At 41.9% G+C, this 18,486-nt stretch overlaps 1 protein-coding gene across 1 annotated transcript in view; it reads left to right on the top strand.

Annotated features, from left to right (window-relative positions):
• The window catches only part of vwde (von Willebrand factor D and EGF domains), a 252,680-nt gene that overhangs the window by 188,768 nt on the left and 45,426 nt on the right, over window positions 1–18,486 (top strand). The window contains exons 26-27 of the mRNA XM_078238337.1: window positions 2,716–2,874; window positions 17,334–17,864. Coding sequence (XP_078094463.1) covers window positions 2,716–2,874; window positions 17,334–17,864 — 690 coding nt within the window. The remainder of the gene's footprint in view (window positions 1–2,715; window positions 2,875–17,333; window positions 17,865–18,486) is intronic.

Below are 18,486 nucleotides of genomic sequence, written 5' to 3'. Positions count from 1 at the left end.
CAGAGGGGCTTATTGGACAGGAAGTTCAAATCCACTTCTCTGCAAACTGACTCTCCGATCCAGCAGTGAGATGCATTGATTGCTCTCATGCAAGGCTGCTTAACTGCACAGCATTAAAGACCCTTAAGAATGAGGCTGCTATAGGGAATTGCTTCAAAAGCTAATTTTATACTCTCAGGATTGAGCTGTGTGGAAGACTCCTCTAAAGTAATCCATGTGGCGAAGCTAATGGTCTGCTGTTTTCCATTTTGTGCAACAGCATGGCCTTCATTGTACGTATACCTTGCACATGTACATGAGTTGTGCACCAAAGTCATCAGTCATGTGGTCTGCAGATAACTCGTGTCACATAGAGAAGGATCTGGGTGTCCCTGCACAAGAATCACAAAGTTAACAAGCAGGTATAGCAAGCAATTAGGAAAGCACATGGTATGTTATCTTGTATTACACTGGTGTTGAAGTACAAATGCATAACAGTCTTGCTGTAATTGGATAGGGCCTTGGGAAGACCAAACCGGGAGAACAGTGTGCAGTTTTGGTTCCTTACCTAAGGAAGAATGTACTTATCTTAGAGGAAGTGAAAGGGAAGGTTCATCAGGCCAATTCCTGGTGTGAGGGAATTATCCTACAGTGAAGAGATTGAATAGACTAGACCTATATTGCCTAGTGATTAGAAGAAAGTGAGGTGATTTCATTGAAATGTAAAAGTTTCTTAAGGAGTTTGATGAGTTGATGCTGGGAAGATTGATGACCCACCGGAGAATCTAGAACATAGTATCACAGTCTCAGAATAAAAGGAACCATTTAGAACGGAGATAAAAAAACACTCGAGTTATGAACTTTTAGTATTTCCAATACTAGAAAGCAGTGAATGCTCGGTCTTAAATATAATGATATCAGAGATCAAGAGGTTTTTGGACACTAAAGGACACTGCAGTAAGGTATAGCTGAGGTCAAAGATCAGGCGTAATTCTGTTGAATGGAAAAGCAAGTTTGAGGGGCTACATGAATTATTCTACTCCCTATTTCTAATGCTGTTATGTTCGTAAAGTGGAGACCTCGTTTTCCAGGACTTCTCCTGTTTTTCACCTTTGGGGGATTCATTTTTAATGTGTGAAAGGGCAGAACCGTATTTCCAAAAAAAAATATTATTGAACTACATTTTCTATTTATTTGCTTACTTTGATAACCATTGTATGTTTTATTGCAGGCTTTCACAACTTTCATTACAAATAGCCACATCCCCAAAATTGAACGTTAGATTTTATATGGGCTGTAGAAGAGCAATTGAGTGGATCAAATTCATTAAATTTTCACTCCATGCTTTCCTCTGACCTTATAACTGATGGGATTGTAATCATTGAGCCTATGGGTGATAGATATTTGTCTTGAATGGTAGCACCTCTGGCACCAGTTATAAACCTCACCTTGTATGGAATTAAATATCAGGCAGGAGAATAACGGGTACCTGATACTTGCAGTAAAAACCATTTTATACTGCCAGTTAAGATAAATTTTAGTCTGTGGGTTACTTGGTAATTTATGTTACAATTCACTGCTGTTTCTAATTTCAGAAGTAACTTGAACAAAACTGAAGCATTGTTTGATGTATTTTTAAACAATGTGCTGTAACTTCTGAGCTCCCTAGTGATGGATTCAGGGGGTACGCCAACAATGCATTGGCGAATCGCCATTACAACTTCCCAGATAAAGGTTTCCAAGGCAATTGCCCAGAAGTGCAAACTTCTTCTGGGCAATTGCCCTGTGCTGGGAACCATTCGAACGTGTAATTTAAATCACAAACTTCAGATGGTGCTGGCTATTTTGCACACATAGTTACCATCAATAAATTAGAAAAATTAAAACCTCTGAACTTCTGGGTAACAATTGTAAAGGCCCAGACTGACTCCCCCAAAACCCTTGATTCCCCCAGGGAACTCCTCCCATCTCTTAACTACCGCCCATCGCACGCCTCACAAACCACCCCACTCCACGGTATTCTCAACTGACCCTACCATCCCCCATCCCACATCCTCATGAGGTCCAACCACCACCACCCACCCTGGAGGTCTGGCTCTACCACCTCTGAGCTCTGACTATCCCCTGACCTCCAACTCCCTTCAAAGCCCACCACCGAGGTTCAACTACCCACTCCCTCGATCTCTGACCCGCGCCCCCCTCCTCTCTCTTTTCTCCCCCCCCCCCCGCCCAAACTTCCAGGCTGCCCAAAGCCCTAAACTTCCAAACCCCCACACCCTGCTTCTGATCTCCCCACACACCCCCGACATCCAAACTCTCTACTCACTCGACTTCTGATCCCCCATTGTCTCAACTCCGACCCCCCTCACCCCAGTTACTGCCCTCTGAATTAGCATTTCATCTAGTGCCATTTTCCTGCCTTCTCCCCTTAACCCTGCTCATGGTTTGTTTTCAAATAATCAAGTATTTAATCAAATAAGTAACTGTGTTAGTGAAATGACATAAATATAAATATCTTCAACCAATAGCTGGGTTACACTGCTTAGTTTTAAATTTTAAAAAAGCTTCAGTTTATCTTCAGGTAGTGGAATAGTTAATTGCTCACAGGCTCATGTTTTCTCCATATATTGTATTCAGTCCAGCTACGTGCACGCATCATTTATTAAATTTTAAATATTTGTCCCCAAGCTGTCTTTTTGTTGTTGCTAATTGCAATGTTCTGCTTTTTCTCTTCAGTTCATGTTCCTAGCTTCAGTAGTAGCTGTTCCAACAAGCCATGTTTTGCCGGAGTACAATGTTATGACCGCAGGCCACCAGAGGTTGGCTATACATGTGGCCGCTGCCCACCAGGATTCAGTGGCAATGGCCGCACATGCACCAGAATTAATTTGTCTGGTAAGATTATTTACTAGCGAGAATAGTTGCTGTGAGTGAGGCTGTATTAAGTTATCTGTCCCACGTATAACAAAGAAAATTACAGCACAAGAACAGGCTCTTCGGCCCTCCAAGCCTGCACCGACCATGCTGCCTGACTTAACTCCCCTACGCTTCCGGGGACCATATTCCTCTATTCCCATCTCATTCATGTACTTGTCAAGACGCCCCTTAAAAGTCACTACCGTATCCGCTTCCACTACCTCCCCTGGAACGTGTTCCAGGCACCCACCACTCTCTGTGTAAAAAATCTGCCTTGTGCATCTCTTTTAAAACTTGCCCCTCACACCTTAAACCTATGCCCCCTAGTAATTGACTCTTCCACCCTGGGAAAAAGCTTCTGACTATCCACTCTGTCCATGCCTCTCATAATCTTGTAGACTTCTATCAGGTCTCTCCTCAACCTCAGTCGCTCCAGTGAGAACAAACCAAGTTTTTCCAACCTCTCCTCATAGCGAATGCCCTCCATACCAGGCAACATCCTGGTAAATCTTTTCTGTACCTTCTCCACAGCCTCCACATCCTTCTGGTAGTGTGGCGACCAGAATTGAACACCATATTCCAAGTGCAGCCTCACTAAGGTTCTATAAAGCGTCAACATGACTTGCCAATTTTTAAACTCAATACCCCGGCCGATGAAGGCAAGCATGCCGTATGCCTTCTTGACTACTTTCTCCACCTGCATTGCCACTTTCAGTGACCTGTGTACTTGTACACCCAGATCCCGTTGCCTATCAATACTCCTAAGGGTTCTGCCAATTACTGTATACTACTAATGGTTTCCTGTAATTTTATAATGCTGATTATGATAAAGAACTAAAGATATGTACCAAACCAAACAATATTTTATTGCCAAAATTCCGAAAATGTTAATTTATTTTGAAAAATATACAACGAAATTGAATGTTTCAGTTTCATTCAAAAGCATAAAACATTGCTAAAAAGTAGATTTACATCAGGGGTATCTTGCACACTTGTTACTTGGCACTTTGTGTGTCAGTCACCCAAATTGCACAACATTGTATGGTGAAATTGTTCAGCTCATGATACATTCCATCTGGGTAAATGGTGTGGAGCCATCCTCACAGGTGCAGTTTACACTTTGCACAGTTAAAATCCTGAGATGAAAATTGGCTATGTGAACTTATTTTTAGAAAGCACACGTTGTTAAAAAGAATGTTTTGTGGTCTGAGGCTGAATTTTCTTCTTCTGTATGGACCAAAGATGAAAGGAAAGAGTGCAGGGAGGATTGATGCCGCATCTCAACCACTGGCACTGCCACCAGGAATCTGTCTTTCGCTCTCCAGCAGAAAGATCAGCAAACTGCCTATTGACCAATCCGCCATACACTGGGGCCTGGAATCCCAACCAACCTCTCTGATTGCTACCTTTGTCAGTGCCTTCACCAGAAATTTCCAGGAAAAGAGTGCCAGACCCTGGGATAGATGTAACAAGTCCACTCTTCCAAATGTTACTGCCCATCTCTCCCTCTCCTCAGCCTGACTTGCCTCCAGAGTGGTTACCTTTCTGATCATTTGCCATAATGTCAACAGAGTTCCTAGAATAACAGGAGAAACATGATTAAGACTATTTCTTTGCATTTTCTGCAGTCCTTCTGCCAAACACCATTCCCTCACCCCAAGGAGATTCAAACCTTTTCTTCAAATAGTTCAAAAATTCAAGGTTCTTCTGTCATTTTTTAATAGGAAATTTATAACAAGAAGGAGGCCATTCAGTCTGTTGTGTTCACCCCGGCTGCAAGAGTTATCAGGCTTAATTCCACTTTCCAGTTCTTGGTTTGTAGCTCTGTAGGTTATAGCACCTCATACACATAATCTAAGTGTTTTTTTAAAATTCAGTGACAATTTCTTCCTTGACCAGCTTTTCAGGCTGAGTTCCAGACTTGCACCATCCTTTTGCTAAAATAAATATTTCTCAACTCCCCTCTAATCAAGTTTATTTATTAGTCATGAGTAGGCTTACATTAATACTGCAATGAAGTAACTGAAAATCCCCTAGTCGCCACACTCCGGCACCTGTTCAGGTACACTGAGAGAGAATTTAGCATGGCCGATTCACCCAACCTGCACGTCTTTGGACTGTGGGAGGAAACTGGAGCACCTGGAGAACGTGCAGATTCTACAGACAGTTACCCAAGCCAGGAATTGAACCCAGGTCGCTGGTGCTGTGAGGCAACAGTGCTATCCACTGTGCCGCCGTGCCGCTAGCAATTATTTTAAATCTGTGCACCTGGTTATTGACCTCACTGCTCAGGGAAATGGATCCTTTCTATCCACTCTATCTAGGACTCTTGATTTTATATATCTCAATTAAATCGGCTTCCTCTGTTTCAGTGAGAACAACCCAAGCCTATTCAATCTTTCCTCATGGTTAAAATTCCACATTCTTGACAGCATCCTTGTAATGTCTTCTGTTTCCGCCCTAGTGCAATCACAGCCTTCCTATAATGTGGGACCAGGACTATATTCAACTTGTGGCCTATCTAATGTTTTATACAGTTATAGAATAATCTATTTGTATTTATTTGTTAGCCAATAAAGGAAATTGCCCTGTGTGTTTTCTTGGCCACAGTACCCTGCTACATTCAGGGATCTGTGGATATACACTCCAAAATCCTCTACACTTCCTCTACACTTTCAGAATCCTACCATTACTTTGTCTGTTCTCCCCAAATGTATTGTCTTTCACTTCTCCAGATTGAATTCCATTTGCCATTTATCTGCCCACTTGACCAGTTCTTGACATCTTTCTGTAGTTTGCAGCTTTCTTCCTCATTATCAACCGCATGGCCAATTTTCATATCATTGACAAAACCCCTACATTTAAGATTAAAGATATATAAAACAAACAGCAAGGTAACTATTACTGAGCCCTATTGATTCTCATGAAAATGGCCTTACAGTTACAAAAACCCTGTTAATAATTACCCATTGCTACCTGTCACTGAACCAATTTTGGATCCAACTTGCCACTAATGCTTGGATTCCATGAGCTTTTAATTTTTTGACCAGTCTGTCCTGTGGAACTTTTCAAAGGTCTTGCTACACCCATGTAGACTATGTCCAACAAACTACCCTCATCAACCCTACTTGTCACGTTACTTCCGCAAAAACGAAAAACAAGTTAGCCATGCTGATCCTTTTTGAGGCACTGCAGCAGATTTTCCATTGCAGCCTTGCTTCATTTCCATCAGCTGGTGCTGGAGGCTTCCTTTGTATGGTGGGAACCTGACCAGAGCCCAACGTGCATATGAGCTGCAGTCCAGCAAAATGGTTCAGGTATATGTTGGGATTGATGTGGCACACAGAAGCAGATGGACCATTCTTGAGCTGCCCAAGGAATTCCAGCTGGAACATGCAGCGATGGATGGGTGGAGCATCTATCAGGTGGACCTTCCAGCTTCAGTGTCTTTGAGGAGGTCCATCTTCCAGCTCCAGCGTGTTCCTGGAGGTCCATCTTCTTTCTTCAGGAGGTCCACTTTCTTTCTTCAAAGTGTTCCTGGAAGTCCATCTTCTACCTTCAATGGTAGGTCAGTTATGTCTGGACATGTTTTTAAAATGGTGCATGGATATAATGGCAGGGCATGAGCTATCCAGCCCACCCCACAATGCAAATCGATGCAAAACCCACCAATGTGCATTTAATGAGGCCAGGGTCAGTTGACGGCATGAATTTCCACCAGTCTCCATGGCAGGAAATACTCTGTGTCCCCATCAGCACCATAGGACTTCGTCCCAGAATGGAAAGTTCTGCCCAGTGCCCTTCCAAATCAAATAGTTGAATTTTGCCCCAAATCCCTCCAAATGATTCATTTAAACATTAAAAAATAGAAATCTAGGAACAGGATTCCACCATTTAGCCCATTAACTCTACACTATTTTATTGGCTATGGTAGCTATCTTTGTAAACTCATGGGTATGGTAGCCTAAGAGCTTTGTCACTAGATTGGTAACATAAAAGGTGTACGCCAATAATTAAGTGAGTTCAAACTCGACCACGGCAGTTTGAGAGTTTGACTTTGGTTCAAAAATTATGGAAATAAAAAATTGTTGGATTTTATTAAAAATGATAATGAAGCTATTGGATTCTCGTACAAAATCCAACTAGTTCACCAATGATTTTTAGCAAAGGAAACCTGTTATCCTCACCTATATGTGGTGACAATCCCATGATAGTTGTATTAGTTCTAGCTGCTCCAGTTTGCCATTCAATTATATTAAACCTGGGTAGCCGGGCATTTGGATCGTGCCAATGAATTCTACGTCACAAGAATGAATAAATATACAATTAATCCATCTTTCCATGTCCTGTAGTCGTCTTACTTCCCAAGGTAGTACTTATCACCATTTTAAATACCTATCTTGCTTTAGTAGTATGGCCCTGTTGTGCAGTGTAGAAGCATTTCATATTCTCACAACCTGTTGTGTGAAGAATTTTTGCTGGAATGTGATTTTAAATTGTTTCTTTAAAAGGACTTTTACATGTTTCACATCTTAATTTGCAATATCTGTGGAAAATTTTGACAAGTCTGCCTCAAACACCATGGCAGGCCTTGTCACAGTAGGTTGGAATATTCTTGAAATGGGGCCTGAGATTCTACATGTAAAGTGGAGAAAGATGAAATTCCTGTCTCAGATATTGTCATAATTAATATATAGAATCATAGAATCTTACAGTGCAGAAAGAGGCCATTCGGCCCATCGAGTCTGCACCAACCACAATCCCACTCAGGCCCTATCCACATGTCCCTACATATTTACCCACTAACCCCTCTAATCTATGCATCCCGGGACACTAAGGGGCAATTTAGAATGGCCAATCAACCGAGCCCGCACATCTTTGGACTGTCGGAGGAAACCAGAGCACCCGGAGGAAACCCACGCAGACACGGGGAGAATGTGCAAACTCCACACAGACAGCGACCCGAGCCGGGATTCGAACCCAGGCCCCTGGAGTTGTGAAGCAGCAGTGCTAACCACTGTGCTACTGTGGCGCCTCTTCTTTAATTGATAAATTGGGAAGTAAGACTACTACAGGATATGGAAAGATGGATTAATTGTATATTTATTCATTCTTGTGACGTAGACTTCATTGGCACGATCCAAATCCCCGGCTACCCAGGTTTAATATAAGTGAACAGAAACCATAAACACTGCAAGGATTACGAATAGGATTTTACCCTCATGACTAGGACCGTATGCTTGTCAAACATAGAAATAGCAGAGGAGAGCTCAGAAATAAGAAGCATGCTGATTCAGATTGTTATAATGAAACCACAGTTTGGGTCATACTTTGTTAGAAAAACAGTTTCATTCTCTAATGGGAATATAATTGCACTACTTGGCTCAGGAATTTAATGTGGTTAGGATTCAATATGGCAGAGAAGTAGGATTTATTTTGGACTTTTAGCAGTACAAACTTGGGAATCACAGAAGCAAAGCACTTTAATTGATGAAGCAAAGCCTACATAACCCGTCAATATGTTTGAGTGTGAAATTGGTCATCAGCAATAATAGAGTTATGATTCTACAACTCATTTTACAGCCCTTCTGATATCCTTTTGAAATAATTTTGGATATTGTTCAAAATTATGATAAATATTTATTTTACTCAGAGAATAGTAAAAGTGATGGAGTTGAATTTCTACTAGTCATATCAGCACAATCCATGTGGAATTGGCTGAAAGAGTGCAAAAAATTAGGGAATTTTAAAAGTGAGCTGTGTCAAAAGCATTTATGCTTATGATTTTGTGGTCTTTTAAGATTCACTCACCCAAATCAGGCCCCTCACGCAAAGTAGTCATCTCCCCTGTTAAGAATTGTGAGTTTCTGCCAACTGTGCTTGTTCAGGAAGCTTCTTTGAATTGCATTCATTTTCTTAGGCACACGGAAACAATAGACACATTTTGGAAGATCTTCATATTAAAATGTGTATAAGTTACTAATAAACTGAAGAATGTGCATATATTAAACTGCCTGGTGGGTCAGCACTTTTTATTTAAAACTGATTTTCAATGATCTGAGACTGGATTTTACCAGAGTCAGGAAGATTCCTCAGACCTTTAAAACTGGCAGCAGGGGCCTGATGCAGAAGTCTCGTCTGCATTTCGGATATTTCCAATTTTTGCGGCGGAGGTGGGGTAGGGAGCATTCACATAATTGGTAATCCAAAACTCAGCTGATGCTTGGAACTTTAGGACTGAGTGCTGAGTTCAAACAGACCCCATTTTGGCTGGTCTAAGGGCGTTAACCCACAATGTCGGCGTCACAAATTGATGGAACAAATCTTGCCTCAGAAGGGCAGATGAGGTCTGTCTAAGTGTCATGATCTGAAGTTTATTTTCAATCGCCAGCTCCTTAACCCTGAGGGTGGGAGAGGAGTTAGAAAACTGCTACCTGCTGGACTGCTTTGATTGGCAGGCCATCTATTGTAGGTTAGAAAAAAATCTGTTCATGCAATTTCAGTGGAGTTCTTTGTCAAAATTTCTCAATGGCTATTGTTATGTCATGATGAATGTTTGGCTGAGTTTCAAAAGCTACAATTATTTCACCAGGGAGTTTTGAGTTCATAGTTTGATTAACCATTTATATAATCTATTAAAAGATTTAACTGTCTTTAATGTTGGTCCGAATAGATGGTTGTTTTAGATTAACCCTTTGAGGAGATTTAAAAGCTTTGGGTAGGTTTCATGAATGGGAGATATTTTCACGTTAAGTCTGTCGAAGTGAAAACTGTATTAGATTGTTAGAAGTTTATTTTTTCATCTCAGCATGGCTCCTGAAGTCTGCCCATGTTGGATACTGGGTGGTTAGCTATGAAGGCATGGGGGTGGGTGGAGGTATACCTTTACATGAAAATGGTATGGGTGTATGAGGGGACATGGCAGTGGATGGGGGCATGAGTTGGCAAGGACGTGTCATGGCGATGGGTGGGGATAAGGGGGAGGGGTGAGGAATAGAGGGCCTAACAGCTTCTAAAAAAAAACTGGGACAATGTCCCAGAGAATCAAGCTCAGTGTTCTAACCAGCCTGCCCCATGGCTACCTAGGATCTACTCTGGAGTAGCTGGGCCCAACTCGATCCTGCCTCCCTGGGTTGAAAAGCACCCTTCAAACTGAGGCAGTCTGCTAAGTTGAGAAATTTTCTGACTTGAGCTACCTGCTCAGTAGTGCCCTTTGATCAGGCTACTCACAGGTAGGGACTGGGCATCATTAGTAAGACTGCTTATTTTGCCATATTGGATTGGGTTCCTCCAGAGGCATTCAGAGCATGCACTGGAAGCATTAAAGTGTTGTCTTGTGCTATCACATTCTCTTCGGGATGGTTGTTATTAAATTTGGAGCAGGTTTTACAGTCTGAAACAATTATAGTAATTTAAAATATTGGTCCAGATCTTTTTGCCTCCAGATTGTTGGAGACCAAATGTGTGACCCAAGATGTGTGTCAGTGCCCCACAGAGGTTCTGAGGCATTGACTCTATGTGAATTGCTCGAGATGTTTGAACTTCTGATGAGAAATTCCCCCTCCAGGACACTCCTGAAAAGGAAAACACTTGGGAATGTATGTGAAGTTTCAAGGAAAGCTTCTATTGGACCACATACCTTTGTAAGAATATTTTTAAAAGTGCATCATTTTTAAAGAAATTGGTCCCATTGATGTAGTCGGGGTAAGTCCTTAAATTTGCCTGTGATTGTAAGGGCCTGCATCAGTAGCAAAACTAGAAAGTCTGGCAGAGATGGGTTTGAGGGACAGGATAGATATGAAGAGGTGTAACTGCTCTGCGCTGGGAAAATTATTTTCCTGCTCCCCAGTGTCATGCATTCCCAGGTGGTTTACCCCTGGATCAGAGAGTTTGTCAAGGCCATTAATGCTCAAGTCCCCAAACCACCTTGCAGCAATGGCCACATCTGATATTTATATAGACATACACACAAAGATTCCACTTCCAACAAACTTTGACATGAGGCTGGAACCATATGTGCCAGGTCCTAGGCAATAATGCAGCTATTCCTGCCAAAGTTGTGACATGGATATGCCTGAACAGTGATGGATTTTTAAATCCTTTGCTTTGTTCAAATCCTGGCACCTTAACATATAATGTTTTCCTACATTACACAACTGGCCACATTTCAAATATACTTCATTGCCTGCAAAGTGCTAGGCATATCCTAAGGATGCGACAGATGCTATAAAAATGCAAGTTGTTTCTTTATAATAGATAAATGAAATATACTATTGGGGTGTAGAGCTAGGCAGGATTCTCACAATCCAACAGCACAACATGTATAATACCTACAAAGTTTCATTGAATTAATAAATTTCTTGATAAATGTGTCTGTCAGCTATGAAGTAACTCTGTGTTCATAAGAAATGTACACTTAAATTCATTCAGATTACAAGAAATGCTCTTTAAATTGATGCAGTTATTAGTAGTCCAAAATAGTCTGATTAAGATCGAACTGACTCTTCAAGCACCAGAAAAAAAACTATTCCTCCCCCTACCCTCACCCCCAGCAAACCAGGAAGTAACAAGGAGGCTATAACATTCATTTTTCATAATTTTACTTCAAGCAAAATAAAGTTTCAGACATGCGCATGGGATTATGGTAGAAAATGGAGTATCTTAAACAAACTTAAACCAAAAAAAATGATTTTAAAAATCAATGAAATTGTCATTGCATAAGTGTAAAACCAATTCTCAGGGCCAGAGATGTTGTTTAGCAGTAATTGTGATTTACCATGCTGTTAAAAGCCCAGTTACACTTCATTCAACAAGGTGTAGCTTTTACCAAGTCTTTTCCAGTGAGAATGAGAGTGTAAAAGTAGTAGTCCATCTAATTTCAGAGATTTTCAATTAATTTCAAGAATTCCAACAGCTCAATGTGTGAAGCAGCGGGGTATCACTGATAGCATTTTTTGAATTTCAGCATGTACTTGCACATGTGTAAATGCGGAAGTTATTTCCCATTCCTCCATGGGGGACACTATTGAAAGTATCACAGATGGAAATTAACTTGAACTCACTGAATTGATGTGAACGTCTACTTTCCAGCGTTACACTCATTAAAAATAGAGTAATGACAACAAACACTCAGGGGACAATCTTACCAAAAAATCCTAAGTTCTGAATGAGCAGGAAAATGGGAGAGATTTGTGCTGTTTTGTGGGCGACTTAAAAATTGAATCTGACATCATCAATAAAATCAAGCCAAACTTGGTTTCCGCTAGCCGGAGGAGTAGGTGGAGCCTAAATCGCCTAAAAGCTGGCTGATAGCAGCAGAGGGCGCCATTATGCATGTGCATATTGCTGTGCTCTGTGAGCACAGAGACCTGTCATTGCGCCCCCCAAGCTATAGCAAGCCTACGTGGCTGATCAGTCCCCCCCTCCCACTACCGCAAGTAATCACCACTCCCCCACCCCCACTTCATAGAAATCCTCAGTACAGAAAGAGGCCATTCGGCCCATCGAGTCTGCACCGACCACAATCCCACCCAGGCCCTACCCCCATATCCCTACATATTTACCCACTCAGGATACTAAGGGCAATTTTAACCTGGCCAATCAACCTATCCCGCACATCTTTGGACTGTGGGAGGAAATTGGAGCACCCGGAGGAAACCCACGCAGACACGAGGAGAATGTGCAAACTCCACACAGACAGTGACCCAAGCCGGGAATCGAACCCAGGTTCCTGGAGCTGTGAAGCAGCAGTGCTAACCACTGTGCTACCGTGTCGCCCGTAACTTAGACCGATTGCCACCTACCTATCCCCCCCCCCCACCAACCCCAGCACTGTTGCAGAACGGCAGCGGTTCTCCCTCCCCCACCGATCGCTGATGCAGAGCGGCAGTCTCATTGGAATCTCAAAATCGAGACCAATGAAACCAAATAGTTTATATGTTTCCAACATTTGTATTATTTTGCTTTTATGGAGTTTCTATGGCTGAGGCTTAGAAATTACACAACTCGTGATAAAATTGTGTTAAATGTGTTATTTATATTACTTGACCATTCTAACATGAGATTTTGTTCCATTTATATCTTGGTAGCACTGGCAGCTCTTTCAAAGAGCCAGCATAGACTCCTTCTATGCTATATGATTCTCTAATTCAGGCAGCCAAATGAATCACATTTGTAATAGTGCAGCATAGCTGTTTCTTAAGCTACAGATGAGTACTTGTCTGCTTCGAGTTGGGAAGGTTGCTTATTCCCAACCATGTGAAAAATCTTATGTGCAAATGAAGCATAACGCACTCAGCTAGGAAATTGATGTGATTTAATGGTGCTGCTGTCAACATTAAATGGAGGGTGTAATGCAGCACATCATTTATGTCAATAATGGGCATTCCCTCAGAAGCACTTGGTTGTTGAGTCATGATAGGATGTAACTGAGACAGTCAACATAGTGTCACCTGTGGAAAGGGGTTAGGAAGAATATATCTGTCTTTAGGATAAGGCTAAGGTTATCTGTAATTCTTGATATGAATGATTTACGATGTTATTTGGACATTAAAAGCAAGTAGTAGGGGAGAAAAGAAGACCACTGGCCTTTCACTTTGAGAACTATTTTTGCTATTGGCTGTGAGCCTCACTCCACTGCCAAGTGGAAATGGGCCTAGAACTAAATAACAAACTTATTAGCAAAAAAAGTGTGGTGAATAACATCTCACAGTATATACTGATACTTTCATTGTAGCCTGCAACTGATAAGTTGATAGTTGTACTGAAACATGTATGATTGTATAACTCTGTGCAGTGTACTTATATCACCACAGTACTATTCAATCTCATCTACAATATGACCAACATTCCTTAAACATTTAAACAAGTGTTAACCCACATAAAATGATTGAGTTAATGCCTCAGTTAAAGTAGTGGAATTTAATATGGTCCCAAATAAGTACTTTGACAATAACATTGTTCACTGTCATTTCCAGGCTTATATCATGTATGCTTAGAGTATGCACCTCACAGACTTACTATAGGCTAACTCCACAGATAACCTGTGGAGCAGTTTGGTGAAATTCACGACCCCGCTGCAGCAAGGTCAGAGAATTTAGCACCCAGCCAAATCTCCGTTCACTGCCACGGGATGAGAAAATCCCGCCAGCGTGAATGGCTGTAACGTTCTGACCAATGAGTTTTTAAATGGATTACTTTATCATGATGGGTTTGGCTGTTGCTGCAGATATTGCCAAGTGCTTGTTTTTTGTTGGCCAGCGGAGGGCAGCTTCATACAATAACAAACTCTTTATCAAGTGACTTCAACTTAACAGTAAATGTTTTTATATTCATCATAGATATACACACTGGTATATTTAGAAAAGGTTTCACCAGTGTACTTGTGTTTAAAAATAAACTGTAATTTTAAATAATGGCAACTTTATATGGGTAGTTTACGGATCATCATTTTCAGCACTCACGAATAGAAATTTAATTTTGTAATATATTTATTATTTTATTGCACTTATCTTTCATTCCGTCCATCACCTTTGGCCACAAAGACAGTCAAGCATTTTTATTCCTTTCAATGTGTCTAAATATATCTCATACCTGGCAAAAGAGTTCCTCTGGCTCTTATGAAGTAATTAGTCAACTTTTAAGGACCAGAGCGAGATGGGCTTAACTCCAAATATGCAGTTAAATCCCCAAAAAGTGGCATTGAATTTGGAACACAAGATGATCCCGTCTACTTCCGACCTTGTCCCCAGTGGGTTTGCAGCTGAATGGGGAACCCCTGTGTAGCTGTCGAGAAAGTTATTGAACTATTAAAACAGGTAATTAACTTTGACTTTAGCCTTGAATACTGGCTTTAACAGCCAGTGTATGGGTTCCCTGAGCTTGTAACATTTCAACAAGGTAACTGTGATGAGTACATATGAGTGAAGTACACTGGGAAGACTTTTAAAATTAAAATTGCTAAGATTGTGAAATGCTTGTGCTTGGAGGATTAATTCTGAGAACTTGAAATCACCAACTGCGTGCCTTGGAGTATACTCATCTTTAACTTTACTGCTGTCAGCCTTCACTGCAGTGTAGGGGCAACTTGTGCAAAAGTAATCTGGATCCTTGATAAGGATCAGCAAAAGTAATCACACTATGAGCAGCAATAATAGCTGCCTCCTCAGCAGCCTCATGCTATTCCACAGGACAGAGAGGACAGAACTCCAACTTGAAGGAGGCAGTACTCCCACCCCAAGGTCTATAGACAAAGATCAGCTTCCTCAATATGACAAGAGCAAAGGTGTCTCAAGACAATGAGGCTTTTGTGGCAAGTTGTTGCTGATACCTGCAGTCTTTTGGAACAAGAATTCCTTCCAAAAGGAGCAGGTGGACACACATTGCTTGTGGCTACCAAAGAATTTCTTCACCTCCAGGGATCTGCTGGAAACATTGCCAGGATCTCGTCCCTTGACATTCAATGGCATTATAATCAATGAATCCCCCAAACCTCCGCTATCAGCATCCTTGGAGTTACCATTGACCTGAAACTGAACTGGACTAGCCATATAAATACTGTGGTTGCTAGAGCAGGTCAGAGGCTAGGAATCCTGTGGTGAGTAACTTACCTCCTGACACTACAAGGCACAAGTCAGGAGTGAAATGGGATACTCTCCACTTTCCTGGATGAGTGCAGCTCCATCAACACTCAAGGAACATGACCACATCCAAAAACAGCCTGTTTGGTAGCTACCCCTTCTACAAACATTCAATTCCTCCACCACTGATGAACAGTGGCAGCCGTGTTTCTTAAGCAGCACTTTTCAAACCCATGACCACTACCATCTAGATAGACAAGACCATACAGAAGGTTAATACACAATATAAGGGCTCATGGACTTGGAGTGATACATTACTGTGGATAGAGGATTGGTTAATGGACAGGAAGAAAAGAGTACAGATAAATGAGGCACTTTCAAATTGGAAGGCTATGACTAGTGGAATGTCACAAGGATCAGTGCTGGACTCGGAACTATTAGACAAAAAGATGAGGGAAATACATCTAAGTTTGCTGACAATACAAATCTAGATGGAAATGCAAATTGTAAGAAGAACATAATGAGACTTCAAAGAGATAGACAAGTTAAGTGAGTAGGTAACAAGGTGGCAGATGGGTAATGGGAGGTTATTCACTTTGGTCATTAAAATAGAAAAGCAAAATATTTTTAAAAGGTGTGAAACATATAAATGTTGGTGTTCAGAGAGACATGAGTGTACTCTTATAAGGAACACAAAAAGTTAGCACACTGATACAATATATAGTTACGAAAGCAAATGGCATGTTGTAAGGGGATTGGAGTACAAGAATTCTTGCTATATTTGGCCAGAGCTGTGGAGATAACAGGGGGGGTCATGATTCACCATTAGCCAATGATAGGAATCCTGATCACTCACTGAATTGGGCATCGGGGCTAAAATCAGGATTCCTACCGGACATGTGGGGAGGGGGCGGGGGGAAGGATTATTTGATGGGGAGTGGGGGGGAGGATGCCCCTCTTAGCTGAGGGGTTTGTGGTGCTCCCCTGGTCAGCAGGGGGTGGGGGGGGGGGGGAGGGGGAGTCAGCATTTCATTTTCTGGGGGAAGTCAGGGACTGTCTTTGAGCGCAAAGATCAGGGAGCCGTTTAAAAATGACGTCCCGACCTCTGAACAGCCGGGCTGGTTGGTGGGTTCCCCGAGATGGCCTCATTTCAGGTGGGTGAATCCCACCTGACTGATGCTGCCAGCGCCAACGGGAAACACTCATTTTCCCTCTGGTGTGGGCACTTAGCCTGAAAACAGGAGGCTGAAGTAGATTTTTGGTGTCTCAGGGAAAGATGAGATTTGGGAAACAGGTGGATAAGTGACGTTGAAGCCCAGGATCAGCCATGACCATATAGAATGGCAGAACAGACTCAATGGGCCATATGGTTTTCTCCTGTTCCTATTCCTTATGTTCTTAAATGAGCATAGATGGGCTCTTTTGAAAGGTCCAGGCCAGGAGCAACCAGTTGGCTTAAGGATAGGTGCGTCTTTTTGTTAAAACAAAGCCTAGCCTGGCTGCATTGGAGATGAATAAGGTCTGCTGTGTATCAAGCCCATCACCAACCTGCAGCTGCAAACTTCCCCCTCCTCCCTGACTCACCTCCCCCTGCACCCTCTCCCCATCCTCATCATTCTACACCCATGCAACCAGGTTTTCCCAGTCTCAGTTGTCCTTTGGCCTATGCAAAGGAGATGCCTTCCTGCTGCCCCACAAACTCCAATGAAGTCAGCATTGGATGCACAAATGGGTACAGCTTTGTGTAACTGTGAAGGTCGCAACCTCTGGATTGTTGGACCCTTGTTTGTTTTTAAATGGTGGATGACTTTACTGAAACAGTTTGATATAATAACAAACAAAAATTATGATATTCTACAGATCTTCAGAAATCTGGTGTTATCAGATCAAAGTTCAGAGTCACTTCTACAACTATTGAACCTACTGTGTTGACAACTGTCAAGAAGCCACATGTACATCATTGGACTGCAGTAAATCAAACCGCTGACAATAGATCTACAATCTGGCTTCCTTCCATCCCATTCAGGCAACTTTTACCTAGAAAATTTCCAGTTACTACATTCTTAGAAAACAGTAAAGGGGCAAGAGGAAGCAGCAAGGAAGAAGCAACAAGTGATAAGAGAGACCACATGAAAGGAGAAGGAGGTGTTCCAAAAATCTTTGGTCCATCATTGAATCAAAGAAGGCCAGTATTAAAATCACAGCCTTCCAGTGTGACTGTAACTACAGAAAGCCTTTTAATAGAGGATGAACTGACACCTCAACCAAAGATAGTTACATGTGCAGACTCACCATGTTTCTCTGGGGTACCTTGTGAATCAACTCTCAGTGGAAGTTTCAAATGTGGTCGGTGTCCTTTTGGCTATTTTGGCGATGGAGTCACATGCAAAGGTATTGTATTATCCTGTTGTGCTTATGGCTAAGTAAATGTTCATTGTTATATATTCAGAAACAAAATGAGAGAGGAAAAGACCTAACACAAGAGAAGGAATCTATAATAAAACATGTAGAACTATATATGTTTATATAATGTTTTAAAAACTCCTTACTTTGGTAATTGAAACATTAATTATTTGTCTACAATTTCAATTGCATTCAGCACAAGTTGCTTGTTTCCCCTCTTACCTATCTAATCATTACTAGAGCATCTCCAATAATGGTTTCTCATTGCCTACCTCCAAAAGTTATCTCTGGGGGGGAATTCCCTCATGATTCTGTCCTCGGCTCCTACCTCTTCCTCATCAACGTGCTGCCCCCTCAGAGACATTGGGCAGAATTCTAAGGTCCCCTGTAGGCAGGTTTGCAGGTAAGGGGCCCATAAAATTCTGTGGGCGCTTCACCTTGCAGCATATCTGCCTAAAAACCGGCCGTGGACAAGGCCTTGGATAACCCATTCTCCCTTAGAAACATAGAAACCCTACAGTGCAGAAGCAGGCCATTCGGCCCATCGAGTCTGCACCGACCACAATCCCACCCAGCCCCTACCCCCACATATTTACCCGCTAATCCCTCT

Source organism: Mustelus asterias, chromosome 2 (assembly GCF_964213995.1).
Source record: "Mustelus asterias chromosome 2, sMusAst1.hap1.1, whole genome shotgun sequence".
In the NCBI taxonomy this organism is placed as follows: Eukaryota; Metazoa; Chordata; class Chondrichthyes; order Carcharhiniformes; family Triakidae; genus Mustelus; species Mustelus asterias.
Note: the sequence above shows the minus strand (reverse complement) of the source record. Positions and strands in the feature narration are given on the sequence as shown.